Raw genomic sequence first — 21,699 nt, forward strand, 5'->3', positions numbered from 1 at the left:
TGTATCATGAAATGTGTGCTTGGAATTTGTGAGTTTTGAAATGTTAATGTAGAAGTTAACTTATAGTTGTGTTTGAATGACATACTAAAACCAAATATTTACCCAATTACCTTTCCAATGAGGTGAGCACTATCACTATCTATCAAACAAACCCTCTACGCAAGAGCATACATCTGCATGAAGGAAGAGGTAAAAATATGATATACATTTGTCTGGATACGTTTTATTCAAAACGTACTTGAATACGTACTTATTCACATAATCTATAAGAATAAGATATGCTTTTTGCCAGTACAAAAAGCCTCAAAAAACAAAAGCATGCTACGTACATTTCTAAAGTATGCACCATATCTAAAAAAAAAAAAAAAAAATGTAAGAGGATTTAACAAGTTGTTTGTATGCATTTAAACAAATAGGCCTACATATTTCCATGCGTACAATATTCATGTAACAGTGACGTCATCATGAATCATCAAAAAGATATGTTTCCAGCATAGACATGAATTTATCTAAAAATTTAAAACATGTCTTACAATTAGGAGTTTGTTTTATAATGACGATGCCAATTGTCTTAAAGTCCTTATCACGACATGTCTTGGTGTTCACACTTATTCAAATCATGAGATTCTTGGCACTTAGATTACGACTACAATTCATTATGGTTTAGATACTTAACTGACATACGCATACCATATTCAGGTATACGGGCATTTCGATGAAAACATCTAAATACAAGGTATAATTATAATATGAAAATCGAACTTGATACCAGCCCTTATGGGCTACCAATGGAGACTATAGGCAGAATCGCAGTTATCATGGTTATGTATTAAGATTTTGTTTTGGGTGATCAATTCGAGTCCCTCGAGCTGAGATTCCGGAACTGCAATGAGCAAATCATCATAATGACTAACAAAGTGACTGAGAATAATACATACACCAGTTTCTGTTTCGTTGTTCTATACATAGAAAGTTGTTACGTTTTCCAATCCTCTGTAGGCACACAGGGATTTGCAGATCACCTTTGGCTATAACGCCATGGTCGCGTGCAAAATGTTTGCAGCTTATCTAACTTGTAGTTTCCTGAGTAGGGGACTACCGTGCTTATACATAGTAATCGGATGATAGACCCCGTCAAAGAGTAAATTGCGGATATCGTATACCATTGTCAAATCCACTTTTTGTTCTGTACACAGTTTCACTGGACTCTTATGAACCACTTAAGCATTACCAAATCATGGAGTATAAGAATAATCTTATGTTATTTCCTTGAAACGGCTGCATTTGTATGAGCGGGAACAGTTTGGCATCATACATGACTAAATGCATGTATTATACAAGGTTTCAGGACACTTTGAACCGTGTCCCCCCCCCCTCCCCCCTCCAAAAAAAAAACCCACAAAACAAAACAAAGCAAAACAACAACAACGAGTGAAATGTTGTATACCCTAGGCCCATTAGTGTATGATCTTTGTCCTTTGAATACATTGCCCATATTTTTCAACGAATAGGCATCTGGATGCAACGTAGGTATATATAAAATGATTTTTTTTAAAGGAAAATACATTTAACCACTTCAGAAATAACTATGGAACAAATAGCATAATATTGACACGTTCCCTTATTCCTAAATGACGTGACAGAAAACTTTCCTCACCGAAATCATTCTGTCGTTATTCAAGTACAAGACATTGGTGATTATATACCTAGTTCGATTAAAAGTATACATGGAGTCATTGCAAAAGTATCTAATGAATAGCGTGCTTCAGAACTACATCATTGTCATTTATTCTATGACGCTAATAATAGAGTAATTGTTCCGCCATACTGCCTGGCAGGTTGTAGTCCTCCTACGACGTTTGTTCAGCAAATAAGGCACAAAATAAAATTTTGCGAATTTTACACGCTGTTGCCAAAGTATCTAATCTTCTTTACCACTATTCTCAGACATAAGGTATGCTGATCCTGTATGAATTAGAAACGGAAGCTTCACAAATATTCACCATCTAACAAGGTAAAAGGGAAGTGATGTCTTGCCCACATATCGAATTTGTGATTACACTGATTTTCAAATGTAAGCTCATTGACTTTTTGACTGTTGACGGAGTCGGACTTCACCAATATCAACACTTGACAGCCATCTTTAGATGTTCTGGGGAGTGAATTTGGTGGTCATAAAGCTCAAAAGTGTGGAAAGTTATTAAAAGAACACCACAATACTATGTCGACAGTGCTTACAAGGTGAGATACAAAGAAAGAGCACGAAATGACATTGTAGAATTTGACAATGACCTACAATATTTGACCTTGAACGCTGGCACCCACAAGGTGGTAGAAGTAACTTCATCCAATCGTACATACATATGCAAAGTTTCATTTGGATACCTCAAACAGTACTTCAAGGGGAATGAAACCCAAATGTACCCGTGGATTGGAGCAATATCATAAGAACACATAAGTGAACATGGAAAATCGTATGATCCAGTGGAAGTTATGCATTTTTTAAAGTTTCAGTGTCACTTCCATGTATGGAAACGTATATGAAGAAAATATCAAGGGAATTCCATAAAATCTGATTCTAAATAAAAAAGTACAAATTGCCTCAACTTATTTGTCGTTGCCATAATGTTAAGGGTAATATTACCCCCACCCCCTTCTGGAAGAAGTAAATCAAGTGCTCCTTTTGTAATGCTAGAAACGTGAAACTATGCCTATTTTCTTTACATTTCTTTATATAATTTTCCATGGTTGACGTCAAAGATGTAGCTTTCTCATCTCGTAATGGCGGCACTGAAACTCTAAATATATGTGTATATATAGCTCTTCAACGGATTTTCCGATATTCCTCAATTTGTGACGATGTGTTCAACTGCTAAAGTAATCTCCCTGCATTAACTTGTCCACTTGTACTTTTCGTTTCATTTCCCTTCGTGATACAACGTTGCCATAATCGATAACAGACTGATGTACGAACGGAGGGACAAGCTGAACAACATCATTTCTCTGGTGACAATTCCTTGTAAAAGTATACACCATGAAAACTTTAGGCTGGTAAACTATATCAAGACAATTATTGAACAATATTGTTAATGAAATGCCGTAGGTTTTTCTTCGTGATAGTTGCCTGTTCAGATCAAGGCTTGCAATGTACTGCTGAAGTATGCATCGGGTGTTTCTGCCTTGTCTGGGATACTGAAAGCCACAGAGCACAGAAGGCCGGAAACATTGTAGCGAAGGAAGACACGATTGTATACAGGAATTCGGGCAGATTTCACAACCATCCAGCCAAATAGTGCGCAGCATTCACAGTGAAGATTGTAGGATTTAGTCCTGCCAGGTTCTGAAAGAGATTTTGGCATGAATAAATAATGACTGAGCATTCTTTTCTCCAAGCGCTCGAGACTTCCAGGCTTGGTTCAGTTCATTTTACTCGTTCATTGCATATATACTACATCTAATTCTGAATTATTACGTAAGGATTGACATGTCAGCGCACTCGATTTTCTTTTTGATTATTGTTATTGCTAGACATACAGTAAGGCTTTGAAAGGATTTTTGAGAAAGCTGTTTTTTCACACACTGTTCGGTAGTTTGAACATAAATAAGTTATATTCAGTAACTTTTTACGTTATAAAACAACTGCGGATTTGAATTTAAAATACTCGTTAATGTTTGATTTCAATCGGTTGTGTCGGATGGTTGTGCTTCGAAATGTTATGTACATTTGTGGAAAATAGTCTTCCAAAAGTATTACGAGGTCCTTGAGAATAGCTTGTCAATTTTGTTCTTGTCTTCTTTAACAATGTAATCTTATTTGACTATGCTCCATAGGAGCACTGGGCAACTCATGTCACGGGCAAGATGACTTCCGGATACAATGGCGGATCCAGAGAAGACTGCACCAGGCGCACGCCACCCCACCTCCCCCCCCCTTATAATTTCTGTTAAAACAAAAGTAATTAAAAGAAAACTGGGGAGGGGCGCGTGCGCCCCATTTGAATATTGCAAATTTCTGGATCCGCCCCTGAAATACAAATGTATATCATTGTTTACTCTGGTACAGGCATTGAACTCAGAAATTAACAAGTGGACAGGTCTCTGTATAGTGTGTGTTCGTAATGAGACTTTGTTAATTTGATGTGTGAACTGACATTTAAATGACAGAGGGGCGTGGTTCGGTAAACCCCTGCACAGATGCACTGTAATATAACGATATGGTAACAATCGCTCTGATGTCGTTCAGTTTGAGATGGAACAATAACTGTCACATACCGAAGGTTTACAATACATGCACCAGTGAACGCATTCTCGTCAAGTTTGTGTGTTGGGTGACGGAGGAGCGACGAGGCTCTCAGCCTGTCCCATACGAACAAGTGTGGGTTCACTGGCAACTTTCATCCAGTGCTCTTACTTACTGTACTCACAAAAAGAATTGTAAATGCATTATTCGGAGTCTATCTTGCCTGACCAGTTTTGACATACTTTTCTCGGGGGAGGGGGGGGGGGGGGGGGGGCAGGGAGAGCAATGTCTGGGTTTAGCCTTTCGGAAATGTACCTTAGTCATGATTCGATAGGTATGTTTTTTTGTGGTGTTTGTCTTGTTTTTGTCTACTGTTTGTCCTTTGCTCTCTTGTAATTCTCCGGTATTTACGTTTTCTTTCTTATTTCTACTTCTACCACTTTTTCTGTTCCTTCCTCCTCCTTCTCGTCCCCTTACATTCTTTTATGCTCTCTCTTATCTCATCCTCCTGGGGTCTCTGCCATGCATTGCTCGAACGCACATTGGCGCTCGCGCACTCTTGATGGCACCGAGTACGTCCTATTTCTTTCTGACTCCTAGATGATGCGAGTCGAAGACTTTGCCTTTCATTCATTAAACAGTGATGAGTTCTTTGAAATGTTCAGTAATAACACGGAAACACAGGCAAATAATGACCCCTCTAGTAAAGATTATCAGTTACCTTTTAATTTTTATGAGGATAGTGTTAATTTTTGTCAGAATAACAATGAACAATATCCAAGTTCAGAATATTTCACTATTAACAATATCAAATCTTTCGTTGAAGGTAATGATTGTGACAATAATTTGTCTTTAATGCATCTGAATATAAGGAGTTTGAATCATAATTTTGATAATTTTCGCTTATTTATGGATGGCACTCATGGATCCTTTTACAATGTAATAGGTCTTAGTGAAACATGGACCACTCAGGGTTCCACTTCTATGTTCTCACTCCCAGGTTATGATTTCATACATAATAGCAGAAATCAGAGAATGGGCGGAGGCGTTGCTTTTTATGTAAAACAAAATCTGGATTATGTTATTCATGATGAATTGAATTGTATGTGTGAAATTGTTGAATCACTTGTTATTGAAATTAAGGTCCCTTATTCAAAGAATATAATTGTGTCAGTATTATATAGACCTCCTAATTCTAATATTTATGATTTTTTTGAATATGTACAATCCTTATTATCAAACCGAACTTTTAATAATAAAGATTGTTTTATTATGGGAGATTTTAATGTTGATTTGTTAAAGTTTCAGACTTTAAACACTGCCCAAAATTTTTTGGATATAATGACTTCTTCGTCTTTTTTACCGCTTATAACAAAACCAACTCGTGTTACCAATCATTCTGCAACACTTATCGACAATATATTCTGTAACATCAGCCCTTTACCTGCCTCCGGAATTATTTTATCAGATTTATCTGACCATTATCCCATCTTTTCTTGTATTCCCATTAACCGTAGAATTTCTTTAAAGCCTCCTATGGTAAGTTTGCGGAAAATGACACCTGACAATATAGTTAGGTTACAAGACGAGTTAAACAGAGTGGACTGGACCGATGTATATGATAATGAGGATCCCACTGTAGCTTATGATTTGTTCATGCAAACGTTAATTTCTATTTTGGATAAGCATGTTCCCATTATTAGAAAAAAATGTAACAATTACAAAAGATATCCTAGGTTGCCTTGGATATCTAAATCTTTGTTGCGATCGATTAACCGTAAGAATAACTTGTGTTATGTTGATAAAATTAAACGCACCCAGCAATCTCATCATAAATATACTTCATATAAGAATGTTCTCACGCAAGTAATACGGTGTGAGAAACGTAAATATTTTATTAATCAGTTATCTTTGTTTAAACATGATATTCAAAATACGTGGAAAACTATTAATACAGCTATTAATAAAAATACGGAGAAACCACGTATTACCACAATCAAACATAATAATTTGATTATTAATGATGCCACATCCATTTCAAACATTTTTAATCAGTATTTCTCACAAATTGGCAATAATCTTGCTCGCAATATTCCGGATAGTCAAAAGAATTTTTCTGATTTTTTACAAACTCGAAATCCTAACTCATTGTTTTTTGTTCCTTTAGAGAGAAATGAATTGTTAGATATTGCTCAGAATTTGAAAAACAAGAAAAGTGCCGGGCACGACAGTATTGACAATGTTCTTTTGAAAAATATTATCAATTTTATTGTTGATCCATTGGTACACGTTTTTAATTTGTCTTTGTGTAATGGAGTTGTCCCTGAGGATATGAAAATTTCTAAAGTAATTCCCATTTATAAAAATGGGGATAGGGAAGATGTTCGTAACTATCGACCTATATCTTTGTTGACTTCTATATCGAAATTACTTGAAAAAGTTGTTCATTCTAGATTATTAAAGTTTTTGGATATTCATAAAATAATTTCTGATTATCAGTTTGGTTTTCGACAAAACCACAATACATCCCATGCAATACTTACCTTTCTAGATAAAGTTTCAAAAGCTATTGATCAATTTCATCATACAATCGGCGTTTTCCTGGACTACTCCAAGGCCTTTGATACCATTGACCATAATATACTCCTTTATAAGTTATCACATTATGGTATCCGAGGAAAGTTCTTGGAGTGGTTCAGGAGTTACCTTTCTAGCCGAAAGCAATTTGTGTATGTTAACGGACATACATCAGTCATGCAAAATGTCAATTGTGGAGTGCCTCAAGGAAGTTTGCTTGGCCCTCTTTTATTTATCCTTTATATTAACGACATGCCGAATTCATCAAGTATTCTTTCTTTTCTATTATTTGCTGATGATTCTAATGTTTTTTTTATCACATTCTGATCCTAATATGTTAATTGATGTTTTAAATGTTGAATTGGATAAATTACTTCAATGGATAAGAGCAAATAAATTGTCAATAAATATCAAAAAAACTAAATGTATGATTTTTAGTAACTCTTTGGAAAATGTGCCAAGGAATGTTTATCTGAATGACACAGTTATTGAAGAAGTTTTTTCAATTAAATTTTTAGGCTTGACTATTGACCGTAAACTCACTTGGAATTTACATATTGATTCCATAAGCCGTATTATTTCAAGAAATATAGGTGTTATAAATAAAGTTAGATTTTATTTACCCAAAAACGCTCTTTTAATGTTATATTCATCTTTGATTTTACCTTATTTGAATTATGGTATACTCGCCTGGGGAAACACACATTCTTCTCATTTGGAAAGACTACTTTTGTTACAGAAGAAAGCTCTTCGTATTATTTGCAATGAATCGTGGAGAAGTCACACTGATGTGTTATTTCAAGAAAACAAAATCTTAAAGGTAAAGGATTTGTATTTTCTACACCTCGGACAATTCATGTACAAATTTATCAATAATTCTCTCCCATTTGTGTTTGAGTCCATGTTCACTAAAAATAGAACTGTTCATCTGTATCCTACCCGGCAATCCAACTCACTTCATTTGCCATTAACTAGAACTATGTTTGCTAAATCTATATTTTCTTTTACTGGCCCCAAATTCTGGAACTCTCTCGATGATAGTATGAAACAAGTTCTAAGTTTAAATACATTTACATTCAAATTGAAGAAGTTGTTCATAAATTCCTATAGTTGAATGAGTTATATCTTAGTTACCCTTAATTTTGAGCTTCCTTTTTTATTCGTTATACTCATTCTTTTCTTTAATCTATTCCTTCCTACATTATGTACATATACCTCGGTGATCCATCGCACCATGTACCTCGCGTGTGCTGGTATAGACCCTTCATCTCTTCTCCTTTCTCGCCTTTTCCTGTCCTCTTGTCTCTTTCTGTTTCTTCCTTCAAAATAATTTCCTCTTCTCCTCCTTTTCCTTCACTGTGTTTTGTTTTTCTCTCTCTATCTTTCTCTTTACAAGAGAGGTTGCTTGTGTTTGTTTGTCCGTCTGTTTGTTTGTTTGTTTGTTGTTTGTTTATTTGTATAGGACTGTATGTGTTGCGCACCGTTTATGTCCAGCTAATTGCCTTTCGATGTTATTTAGTCTTTTTGTCCACGAGGAGACTGCAAAATACAAGCTTAGCTTTTTAGCATGTCTCCTCCATTTCCTGCAACTTTAGTTTTGATTCAATATTCTCTTGCTTTTTTTCAAGCGTATTATTGTTAACTTCATGTATTTTTCTTTGTTACGACATTGTATTGATGTTGTGTTATTTTGTGTATGAAAATGTTGTTGGAAATGAAATAAATGAAATGAAATGAAATGAAATGACTGAATAAAATTTCGAAGGAAATAGGTCGTTTACACTATAGGCGGTTTTGTTGCTTACATAAACTAACAGGTTGCAACTATGACCATTGACCAGAAAATGGAAAATTAAATTGATTGCATAGATCTACTTCAGGTTTCTAACGTCTTTTGCTGAAATAATGAGAAATGGTTTTGAAATAGCTGCGATATCCAAAACAGAGCAATAATAATATAATATAGGACTCACTTTTTATCACGATCGCTGCGTTTTATTTTGTTTTTGGATGGCTCATCCATTTCAAAACCAATTTTCATCAAATAATCTTTAGAATTCCTCTTAGAATGGCATACTCTCTATTATTTCATAAGTAGGTTCTTGGTATATCACAAAAAGTTAAAAGCCCAAATCCTCACCTCCACCAATACTATACCATCCCTTTAAGCTTTGATATTGGTTTCTAAACAAATCCGGTCGGATAGATTTATTTCAGCTCTTTGTCATATAAGTAAAACATGATAATGTTGCAAAGAAATATTCCTCTTATATTTCTAGTCACAAAGCAGATGGAATCTCCCATAAAAAATAAAAGTGCAGCACTTACTTTGTCACAGACATACAGCATGTCCTCTCCAGGCAGACGGGGAATTAGGAGACAGCATGCCGACATCACTAAGTTAGAGCTGAAAAAAAAAAGAATAAATGTGGAATAGGCTGAGTAAAGTCATGTTGAAAAGAAAAATGTGGCGAATTTGGAATGAGATGAAAATACACACCTTTTATGTAGGCCTGCATACATTTATGACATAGGGCATATTCAAATATTCCCACATTTTTCCTGACCAACTCAAAGTCTTCATAACATAAAATAACAAAGTAAGACAACATCAAATTACATGCCAATTTAACATCAGTTTGCTGTATATTTTACACAGTTAGGAAAGGAGTAAGACTTATAGACCTCAGCCATTCAGCCGTTGCTGAGCTTGCCACAGATGATGGTCCGGGTGCTGGCCATGGCAATGGGTGTAATGACGCCCATTATGGTTGACACCTCTAATCCTGCTACCACACACACAAAAAAGAGAAAATATAGCCCCCTCTACTTATTCATAACATTGATTTGATTTACTTTGATAATACTGGTTACAGAAAAGAAGATTACCCCCCCCCAAAAAAAAAAAAAAAAATAAGATAAAAAATAAATAAATAATAATAATAATAAATAAAATAAAATAAAATAAAATAAATAATATATAAATAAATAAATAAAAACAAATGAAAAAACAAATGAAGATTCTTGCGGGGTAGAGATGCTGCCTGTATGAGTTACAATCCATCATGGAGTTTTCAGGAAAAAGTCCAAAAAAACTGAGAAGACGTAGAACGGAAAAGGCAAGAATGAATGATCGCAATGGTCCACTTGAGTAACATATCTCTCGATTATAGATGGTATCAAAAATTGCACTGTAGTCGTATCAAATTTTCCGCAACCCACTAAACGGTGGCTACGTTATAGTAACTGATAAAACTGCGTTCATGTGTAATAATACGCTTTAATATAATATACTTCACGGATATCACATGCTGAAAATCTAGATGAATCAATAACCTGAAAATACATATACAAGTGTACATGTATTACGTATTAATCCATTAATGAAACTTACATATTCTGTTGAGGAATCACTCTGTCCTTCAGAATTGCATATCAGTTTACGTGATCAGGAGAATGCGCGCAAATTATTGTATCTTGCTTGAATACCTGAAAAGGAAAATCAAGTGTCATGAGTTCAAGGCCACTGTTCATGCGTGTGTAATAATTTTGCAGAAGAGCTAACTTATGTAAATGTGACTACATAACTCTCTCCATGGCAGCTTAATGTATAGTTCAATTTTTATGCACTGCCTTGCTGCATACAGGGTGAACTTAAGTCTACCACTAACACTATACCTGACTACAGAGAATTATCCCAGCATAAAGATAAGCGTGCAATGTTTGCCATTATAAGTTTAGTTAGTACACTAGTCTATTTATCCATAAGTTTATCAACAATTCTTCATCAACTTCAGTTCCGTCCCTTTTATTCGTTATCAATCAAATGTGGTATGGCACGACGCGATGTATTATCCTTGGGGATGTGTGTTTTTGTGTGTGTGTGGGGGGGGGGGGGGGGGAGGTGGCGTAAAGGTTATATTAAGGATACACTTTCTATAGGAATATCCGATTCCACGTTTTCTTAACTATTTTGTTTTGTTGTTGATCGGTAAATATAAAGAATTACTTGAAAATTGTAATTATGTATGTGTTCACCGTATTGTGAGTATAAATTATGCTTGTATAATTGTGTATGTAGTAAAAATTGTATCATTTATAATGTGTACATGTACATGAATATATGTGAGTTTATGCATGTATGTAGATATTCCTATGTGCACGCCCATGTACCAACAAAAAGAATTTCCTAAATGAACAATAAATGAATCTGAAATCTGAAATCGGAATGCCATGACGTCTTTAGCAAGACATTTTATCGCTAAAGCTGCTCTAATTCCACAGAATGGTTACGAAACAAAACAAAATAGAACAGAAAACAGCACGCATAAAACTAGCCAGTTTTAACAGAACTCTAAAATGAACATTTTAATATTACTGCCTGCAAGCCTACATTATAATACATGGCTATACAACCAAAAACATAACAGATACAAGAAATTTAATGAAGGGTAATATCGAGAGTAAGGCCTTGGTCGAGAACATTGTGGATATTTCAAATCATGCTTTACGATGATGTTTTAACTCACCATTTTCCACGTGGTAGGACTCTGCGGGGTCTTGATATTATGAAGTGGACAAAATAATTTTGAAGTCAGAGTTGCAGTAAGCCGCTACGAAAAGCCTCAGAAGAGCTCATCTGCTATGGAAATGGAATTTGCGCTAGATGCTCAGCTCAAACACGCATGAACGAGCTGTGCAATGAGCCATCTGGGAGTCAACTTATGTGCACATAAGTTTGCAAGACTCAACAATTCATTGAATTCATAAATCATGTTCAAGAAAAGAATGAACATGCCCACACCAGGTGACCAAACTACTGGGTCCGTGAATTGACACTCTAGGAAACATCCATGTCATTATTTTGCATCGAATGTATTCTATGGATTAATAGGCGTTAAAAAAAAAATCCACTTTTGATTCTTAATAATTCAGTAACTATATATCAGATAACACTATCATTGATATGGGAGATAGTTGTATAGTGTACAATTTCGTTGGAGGTGGTTTAAAACACAAATCAGTTTCACGAAATCCATGATCAATTTCACAGTTAGGTTACAGATTTTGCTCTATTTCCAACCCTCTTTACAAAATTTTCACTTTGCACAGGGGTCAATGGGTGTGTATGGGAGTATGTGGTTAACACCCTGACAATGGTGTTGACCAATAGCCAGGGTTTTAATGCTTTATTATTTATTAATGAGAAATTCCACTATCACAGCTAGTCTTTATTCATTCTAAAATGTAGTGTTTGCAAGCACACGGAAACATGTGCTTGCATTTTTCATGTGCATGCATTTTACCCTTAGGCTTTACCGTGCATGAATCCATGAAAAAAAAGGGGGAAAAATCAACCCTTACAAATAAATCGTGTAGTTTGCACCCTTATATATCCGCGAGTTTGCTCTCTAAATAATTTTAGTTTATCATTTCCTTTACGTTCACTTAATAAAATATGCATACATAAAATGTGACAATGGTATGAATAAAATGACAATGTGACAAACAAACAAACAAACAAAGCAAACAAACAGCAAAAGATATCAAGTGAAGGGGTGAGTGAGAAGGCAATTGGCCTTATTTAAAACTAATCCCGGAAAAAGTAAATACATTGTATATACAGAGAAAAACATTGGCAAACACACACACACAAACACACACACACTCACACATACACACACATGCATACACAGACAAAAACATGGACCAGCGCATATTAGCAATACACAAGATGTTATTTTCACAAACACACCCTATCTTGCTAGTCTCTTATAAATTCGTAAAATGATATTGGTAACTTCCAGAAAACCTTTCAAGTAAAATACGTTTTAAAGCTTCCTTAAAACTTTGTACCGTTTTCTTACATTTCACATCAGAGTGGATGGAATTCCAGATTTGAGGGCCTTGAAAAAATATTGACTTTTTTTTTCTGTCCCGAGATCGAGTCGCAACGAAAATCTTTAGCGTGTAGTAGGGTTTGATTCCATCACCGCACAGTAAGCATGCAGGGAATGCTGTGACATATTCCATTTCGATTGGTCAATACCAGACGAGCAGTCAAGTATTCTTCGTTAGCTTGTTCGCAAACCCTTTTATCAAAGACTCAACTTCATCTAAAAATGCTCCGATGAATGATTATGAAATTATGGGAGAACATCAAGGTTTATGATGTCTTTAAAAAAAAAAACATGTACATAGTAGCACCACGACGGTATGCAATATTGTATTCAAGTGTCGATCAACACCATATGGGTCTTTCTTTGAGACTTGTTATGGGCTCAATATTGCACCTTAGCAAGAATGAACCACAAACAGGAAGATATGTCTTTGTAATGGTAATTACGTTTCGACATCCCAACCAATAAGAGATAGGTTAGGTGAATGTTAAAGACACGGGGATACACGAATAGAAATTGCTCCAAAAAAAATGAAATAAAACGAACATTATTCTAATAGGCATGCCTGGGCAGTAATCTGATGTTTCTATTGATAGAGAATTCTATTTGAAGATTCATATCAGTTTGCTTTGTCAGAATCATGAGGAAAAGTGATAAAATAAACCGGCTATCCAGGGTACAGTTTAAACACTTTCACATGAAACAGCTCTGATTAACACTTTTGCACAATAATATTTCTGTTCAGCATTGACATTTGTTTTATATGTTTTTATCTTAAAGTATAGGATTTCATTTGAAGCAAAATATAGCCAAAATTACGTAAACGTCCACAATGAATCTTCAGATTGCTCAGTGAGACGGCGGCATCGAATCCCGATCAGCGAAGGCACAAATGCACCTGTGGAATTGTTTTGTACAGCAATAGAAATCTGACGACTATTTGAATAATTACATCCAGTTGGAACTTCATCTGTTAAACCTCCTAGGTTATGTGTACAATGTGATTGGTCAATACCAGACAAGCAATCAGGTATTCTACTTTTGTTTTTTTCAGTAGACCCCTTTCATCATGGACTCAACTTAATTTGAAAATATACTCTCGATGAATGATTATAGAATATGAAAGAAATTTAAGTTTCCTGATATCAAAAAATATATGTTCATAGTATCAGCACAAGGATATGTAATATTGCATTTTAGTGCCGAGCAACACCATAGGATGGCCTTTGTTTTGAGACTAGTTTGGGGCGTAATATTGCACCGTCAATGACCGTGGCAAGATCGAACCCAAAATGAACCATATAAGAAGCAAAGTTCCACCATTTTCTCAAATCGTGTAGTTTGCACCCATTTTCGCGACTTCGAACCCTTCTAGCTCCCTTATTGAACCTTTTTTTCTTAGTGTGTGGATTACCATTAAAGAGGTGACAAAATCAGTCAATGACATTGTCTCCCCTGATTCATCGGTCATTGCACTCTGTGGGCCCCCGAGAGGTCATCCGGCTCAGGTTCGGTTTACGTTTCTCTGTCGGTATTACATCACAGGTACCGGTACATATCCCAGACCCTGGTTTGGTAACTGGCTTGTTTGGTTAAAGGGATGGTACAGTATTGGTGGTGCTGAGGATTTGGCTTTTAACTTTTTGCGAGATACCAAGAAACCACTTATGAGATGGTACAGAGCATGCCATTCTAATAGGAATTAAACAAAGTTTATTTGATGAAAATCGGTTTTGGAATAGCTGAGATATTCAAAAACAAAGTAAAACAAAGTGATCTTAATAAAATGTGGGTTCCACATTTTATTAGTATTGCTCTGTTCTGGGTATCTCGGCCATTTCATAACCAATTTTCATCAAATAAACGTTGAATTCCTCTTGGAATTACATGCTATTTCATATTTCATAAGAAGTTTCTCATTATCTCTCCCAAAAATGTTAAAAACCTGAAGTAAGGTCTCAACCAAAACTATACGAGCCCTTTAAAAAAAGGGATAAGATAGGTCAATGACAAAGTTATATTTCGGAGTCCACTGCCCTGTATTGAAGGTTCGCGGTTCGAATCTCGATCAGCTCTTTGAACTTCTCCTACGCAAGGATCCACATCCACATCCTCTGAAAGAAACAACAACAACAACAACAACGAAATGTCTCTCTCTGCAATACGGTGAGTGATTGGAGTCTCAAGACAAAGAGAGAGAAAAAAAAATTCAGCGAGACAACAGACTTTACACGTATCTCTGGACCAGTAGAAAATGAAAAGCAATGAAGCTTGTATAAAGGGAATAAATGTTTCTGATATAATATCATGTTCTCTATTCCAGAAAGGAAATGTGAGGAAATGCGAGATTACCACAGAAATGAAAGCGATCATGTCTAGAGGACTGTTGTCTAGACCAGAAAAAAAAATGTGAACGAACGAAAGTACAGCGAAGGACCAACGTAAAGAACCCTCTGGCAATGAAATGAAAGTGAGACACTTTAGAAAGTATTATCAAGGACATAATTATAGGAATATGATTGGCTATTTCAGCGATTGATATTTCCGTATTGAAAATTTTGTGATAGTTATAATAGTGTCTCTGCGCGTGATTTGATTTCTTACTCATGATTTTCTTATTTCAAGCATGATTACATGGGTTAACAGGGAACAAAAACCTATTAGAATGGGAGGGAGGTACTAGAAAACAACTTATCGTATCGACTGACACGAATGTGGCGCCTGATAACAGACTTTCGTTTTCCACCCAAACATTCAAAAAAAAAAAAGTGATTGGTTCATACTCGGCATAGTAGGGTATCACACACGTTTTGACAGGTGAAAGCTTTTCATGACTTCTGTTCTTATTATAACGAGTATATCATAATACGCACTTAATTAAGACCCATTTTTTATGAAATAGGAGAGAATATAACTGTAGCACAGAGAATACAAATCACTTCGGAATGATATAAGCGTTCATAAACGGAGAAAGAAACCCGCATTGTAAACTCACAAAATACGAAGCGTTTTCGAAAATACTCTGTTGGAGTGGATGATATTGAAATCTTCTCCATTAGTTGCCACTTTGGATGGGTAAAATAACATGAATGATTGTGCAATTACTAGTACATGCATACCGTTTGAAATGACTTGAAATTATTTAATTCATTTCATTTTCACAAAACACAGTCACAAAACATTACGATTTGATATGAAAAATGCAATAAGTACAATGGAATGTTTAAGACTTTTTAAAAGTAGAGCTTGTGTATGGGGCGCCCCTTTACATTTTATTTGAATTCAAATTCAAATTCATATGATTTTATTTCCATATAAAGTAATACAAAGCAACATACATAACGCTTATATAAAATGAAGGTGCAGATGAAAATATTATTATTTAAACATAATTACGAAAACTTGTATGTAATGCATAATGTGAAAACACATTTGTATACTAACACGTGACTTAACCGGGAATGTGGAACTTTTCTCCAATCGCAAAGACTTTGCGATTTATCTCTTGTGTTCTGCATGTTCTGCGTTTTCCCTTTTTCAAGAGGTCAGTACGATTGAAAATTGCAACCTTCAAATTGAAGTTATAGACCTCTTGAGTAAGTGCATTAAATCAGCTGATAGCTACGCCATTTAATTTGTTTTTAATCGCCTTCATATTTTTTTTTCGTGTGTGTATGCGTGTGTGTGTGTGTGTGTGTGTGCGTGACAAACAGTAGGACATTGAATTATCTTTTGGACAGAAACTTTCACACGACGCCATTTTCCATTATCGTATAGCTGTGAGCATTGTATGTTTCTTAAAGAACAGCATTTTCCTGTATATCATTTACACACGAATTAACATGCAAATTAATACACACACAAATACACACACACACACACACACGCACACACAAACACAATTGTAGAGATGATAACTGCAATATGAAACCTGATAAGCAATGCTGTTGTAACATAATCGAGCTGTCTCTATCATCATGACTGTATATACTCATGCACAGTCATGCACTCATACAGGTACACACCAAAATACACGCACGCATATATATATATATATATAATTATATATATATATATATTTATATAATAATATGCATATAAACTTCAGAACTTTACTATAATCCGATCTACATCTATCCAGCTTGATTCTTCAACACGTACACGACATTGACAGTTTTGTGTGTTCCTCACATGCTGTGATATCGTTGGCATTTATTACAATAACAATTGTATAGCTGTCGATTCCATCATGAATATACAAATATTTGTTGTATTTGACATGATTACACTGACTAAACTCAACCTATATTGCAGCAAATATGCTTGTCATTGTCCTTGTATGTTCTGTCCGTCAAACAATAAAATCATTTTCAAAGATTTATTTTGATGTCCAAAATGCCTATAGTTATATCATAAACTGAACTGGAATCATTACGTGTTTTTGTTTTTGTTTTTGTTTTTGACGTGGACATTTGACATTTCTTCAGTAGCTATATCTTACACGCTAAAAGAACTCATGGTAGAAAAATAAAAATGAAATGATATAATTTTGAGTGTGTTGTTGCATATTATAGCACCGTCGGGCAAGCAATTGCAAAAGGCAAACGAAGCTCTTAATACCACTTTAACGAACAATAGTTGTCTAGCAACATAACCCGTGGTTATATTATGCATGGAAGCATTGATTATTTAGTGATGAACAAACGAAAGTACATATCGCCGAATACACAAATTGCACAACCCAGAGAAAGTATATCGTAAACGAATACATACGGAATATAAATTTGATTTAACATTGATAAATAAACTACCCATTATCAATCCTGATGATTTCGTAATATTGTCAATAATGACTGTGGCACATTAACAAGATCGATTTTCGGTGAATTTACCGATTCAGTTCAATTCTTTTCAAACCCGTGATACTCTGCATGTAGTATGGGAAATGTGTGCGAACAGTTTACTTATCATAAATATGCAATCCGTGACTCCATAATGTGAAATTTCAGGCAAAATTACAAATTGTTGATCATGCGATGATAGCATAAAATTTTTGTTCGCCTTATGATAATAATTGTACTATTCAACGATTCTATTCCATCAATCACAGAAAGATTCGTCATTTGATACGAGATGCAAGTATATACTGATACATTACACTTCCTGGTTTGGCTATGTGCATAATACAAATAAACACATTCCATAATAGTGATTGCATATAATTACCTATACAATAGTTGCGAGTCGATGGCTTTTCACATTCCATGCCTAAAGCAGGTATAATGTAGGTCATCGAATTAACTATATGGGGGAGAGAAAATGCCTGCGGAATGTAATCTCTGGAGCCGTTTCATATTCATCCATTAACACCTATGGGCGAACGGAAGTGCAACAATAAATATCATGTAAGCTTGTTGTTTTAAATCATTTTCAGTCGCAGTCCTTGCTCCATAAACCATGACTTGACTAGATGGAGGGGGGTCGGGGGGGGGGGGGTCACGAACAGATACATATAACTGGTTTCAATTCTGTGTTCAGTATAACGTAACACTTGGTTTATGAGAAAAATGCTTTACATTATAGAATTTGTTGCAGATTAATGGGCCATTCATACAGGAATTTTAATGATATTCTGTTTTGTTAGTCTTTTGATAATACGACCAGAAGAATTTAGCCTCATGAACTCTATGAAGGTGAAGAACAATGCCTGCAGAGTTGCAGAATCTCATTCAGTGTTGCGAGGCTTTGTTTACTCATACTAATAGTTTTTGATAACTTTTGAAATATAGGGAACTCTGTTCAATTGACTCGCACCCATGCGGATTAAACAAATAAAGAGCAAATGAAATGCACAAAATGATTCGAGAATGCAAGTTACCCATGGTAAGCCATCGTGAATGATGATCCCTGCCATCATTTTTATCGTTTGTGTACTCTTGATCTAAATGAAAAGAGTGATCCGTGATTAGCAAGATTTCATCTTTCCATATTTCTTAATACAAATACTATACAAAAGACGACGCCGTTCTGCTCATAAGGGAAAGACTTCACCAATCAGTTAACGAGTTTTCATCGCATCAGCACTTGATCAGCCACGGCAGTGTTCAGCTTCCTATATCTCTGTTCTTAACCATGATATCCGAAAATACGTAAGATGTTTTAGACTCAACATGATCAATGAAAAGACGGTAATCATTTGCTATGAAATTGCTCACAGTGTACGACTGTATGATCTCGAGTGACTTTTGCTCTTCGGTTTTTGTCCTTGTGGTAGATTCTAACCATGACAGGATGGCAAATCTTGTAATCATTTGTAAAGCGCATTGAAATTCTTAAAAGAATGCCCCCTGTAAATACTAGATATCATTATCATTATTGTTACACTCGTAATGCTTGGAATTGCTCAGTATAAAGATTCTGCTTCAAATTACCCTGGAAAGCGACAAAGAGCAGTGGCAATCTTCAGATTAATTCGTGTAAGGCGGAAAAGTGTATGGATTCGCCATTCCTGTATAGTGTCCTACATCATTTTGGAAGACGCATACTTGACTTACATCCTTGAGGTATTCATCCGTTACGTACACGGGATGCAAGTGAGATGAATACTGAGGGATCAGTGGTTTCAGACAGATTCACCTCAGGGACATTCTGGTAAGACATTCTTTCTACCACGACGGTATTTCACAAATATGGGTTTGTTGCCAGTGGAGTAGGTGAAAGATGATAGTTAGGTAGTTCGAGATGCTCTACGGAGGACACTCCCAAACATCAATTGTGGTCAAGGGAAACCCATACCTGCCATCATGCCAACATCTAAGGCCTTTCCCTTGGCTTTTCGCACCACCGTCGGTGGCTCGTAGAACAGGTGGAGGATGAGACCTAGAATCATGAGAACGTTCTTGGTGAGGAATACGGAGGCCGACACACCGTGGACCAGCCACAGATGAAGGCGGATCGCCAGGTAAGGGATGTCCATCGTGGAGACAAGGATCTGGTTCTTGAAGAGGATCACGTTAAAGATCGAGCTCTTAGAGTGACGCATCGCCTCAAGAAACACGTGGTCTTTCTTTTTCTCCTGGTGGTGATTGACATCGTTGTCACCCTCTATTCGCAAGAAACTCGCGCTCTTGTCCTGTCGCTCCTTAACACTGCGAGGTCTCTTGTCCAGGGTCGGAGCGTCCACCTTACAATTCTGGTTGTAATTCTGGTTGTAATTCCAGTATGTGAAGTTCAAACTCTGACTCAGTTTCGATTGCGCGATCGGTTTGCCGGACGAAGCCCCATCCCCGCATAAATTGTCGTAACTGCGGCATCGCTGGTCGCGGTTTTTGCAGCTCTTGCTAAGCTCGCTGACAAACATATCATTTCTGAGCTGAATCACTTTCCGCTCGAATTGAGGGTAATCCAACGATTTGGCAGGTCTTAGATTAGAATTACCCATTTCCGTCCCGGGATATCTTAATTTGATGTCAAGCTTTTTGATTTCTTCTTTCCTCCTTTCGTTCCTGTCCTGTCGAGTCAGCTTTCTCTTTGTGATCGGAGATGTGTGTTCCTTCTCGGCCGCCATCACTCTTAGAGAGAGCAGGGGAACCAGTGGCAAGATAAACCAAATATTGCCGAACACCATGATGGTATTACGGAGGATAGGTGGGTACTCCTGGCTTTTACCCTTTATATGAAGCATAGACAGAATGTCACACCCATCTAGAAGAGAGACACCAATAGCTCCTCCGAGGTGCCGCATTCGTACCTTGTATTTCGTGTTGTCGACGTCGGTGTCGTGGCTATGCAGAAGAAGAACGAACACGATGCTCGTTAGAGACATGCCAATTCGCAGCATTTGCGGCGTAAAGATCCAGTGTACTTCACTGGGTTTGTGCACCGTGTTGTAGATTCGAACGACCTTGGCTATCTGCAACGGAGCAAACACTAGCCAAGACGCGTACGCAAACAGGGGTTCTCTCCAGATGTTGCCGCTAGGTTGCTGGGGCAACTGCGCCGATGGCCTCACGCCGAGATGCGGAAGTGCAATGCAGGCAAGCCAAAAGACGACGACCACCGCGTCGACCACCACCCAGACGTATCCACGAGCGAAGCCAAGCCCATCGCCATGGTGGATGAGGAAGAGATCGAGAAAAGCGCCCTGACAGCACAGAACTGCGATGCACGTGATGTCGACCAGGAGTTTCCCTATTAAGCGATGTCGTCTTGATTTAGGCGTTGCGACCGCCATCACCTTCTTGGCTGTCGAAAAAAAGAAAATATTTGCACTGAGTGAAGCTGCTTTGATCAACAATAGATGCTAATTTTGTAGAGCCCCGGGAAATTCTGAGTTAGGCATCAGAACTCCCTTGATCATGAATTCACATCAAACTCTGCGGCGTGGATTAGCTTGTCTGTAGTTAAATCGTGTTATTATGACTGACAAGTTTGTATGCGTAATGCGATTCCAAGTATGAAATGCAAATATTCCAGGGAAGTCAAATCCGACTAACTAATCGGCAGAAGCCAAGCATAATCCCTCTCAATGTATAGACAAATCCAAAGCACGTTGTCAATCGTTACATCTTTAATACTAGTGTGATGTCAAAATGAGCATCTGCCCGGCGGCGATTAGGCGTTAAACACCGAATGACGCTCTGCTAGAAGTTACTCAGCCAGCGTTGCCCGAACGATCTTCAGCGCACTCCCCCTCTCCCTCCAGATCGAAATGCACATAATGTATGTGTACGCAGTAGACAGAGCCGAGTACAGAGAAACTATTGCCGGTTGATTGACTGAAAGTTTTCAAGGCAGATCAGAATGAGTGATTTTGAAGAAACGGTAACAGCTCCCGAGGTTCCCGAAGGAGCGAATACAAGGACAATACGGGGGATCACGACACGTTTACACCCCTCATCGGCAAGAATGAACTCAAAGCAGGGGGCCCGCAAAACGTACTTGGTGCGTCTTTTCGTAATGTCAAACTAACCTTAACAAATC

At 36.8% G+C, this 21,699-nt stretch overlaps 1 protein-coding gene across 1 annotated transcript; it reads right to left on the reverse strand.

Annotated features, from left to right (window-relative positions):
* Positions 1–19,495: 19,495 nt before the first annotated feature.
* On the reverse strand, positions 19,496–20,950 carry LOC139735238 (uncharacterized). The gene has a single exon (XM_071645996.1). It carries the CDS (start codon positions 20,948–20,950, stop codon positions 19,496–19,498), a length of 1,455 nt encoding a protein of 484 aa, XP_071502097.1.
* Positions 20,951–21,699: the final 749 nt, after the last annotated feature.

The sequence above is a fragment of the Diadema antillarum genome, unplaced genomic scaffold (genome assembly GCF_040938485.1).
Source record: "Diadema antillarum isolate AM-2024a unplaced genomic scaffold, OU_Dant_1.0 scf00000027, whole genome shotgun sequence".
Lineage (NCBI taxonomy): Eukaryota > Metazoa > Echinodermata > Echinoidea > Diadematoida > Diadematidae > Diadema > Diadema antillarum.

Bases quoted from the DNA above. Each gene is read 5' to 3' on its own strand.
- LOC139735238 (XM_071645996.1), bottom strand. From the start codon at position 20,950: ATGGCGGTCGCAACGCCTAAATCAAGACGACATCGCTTAATAGGGAAA.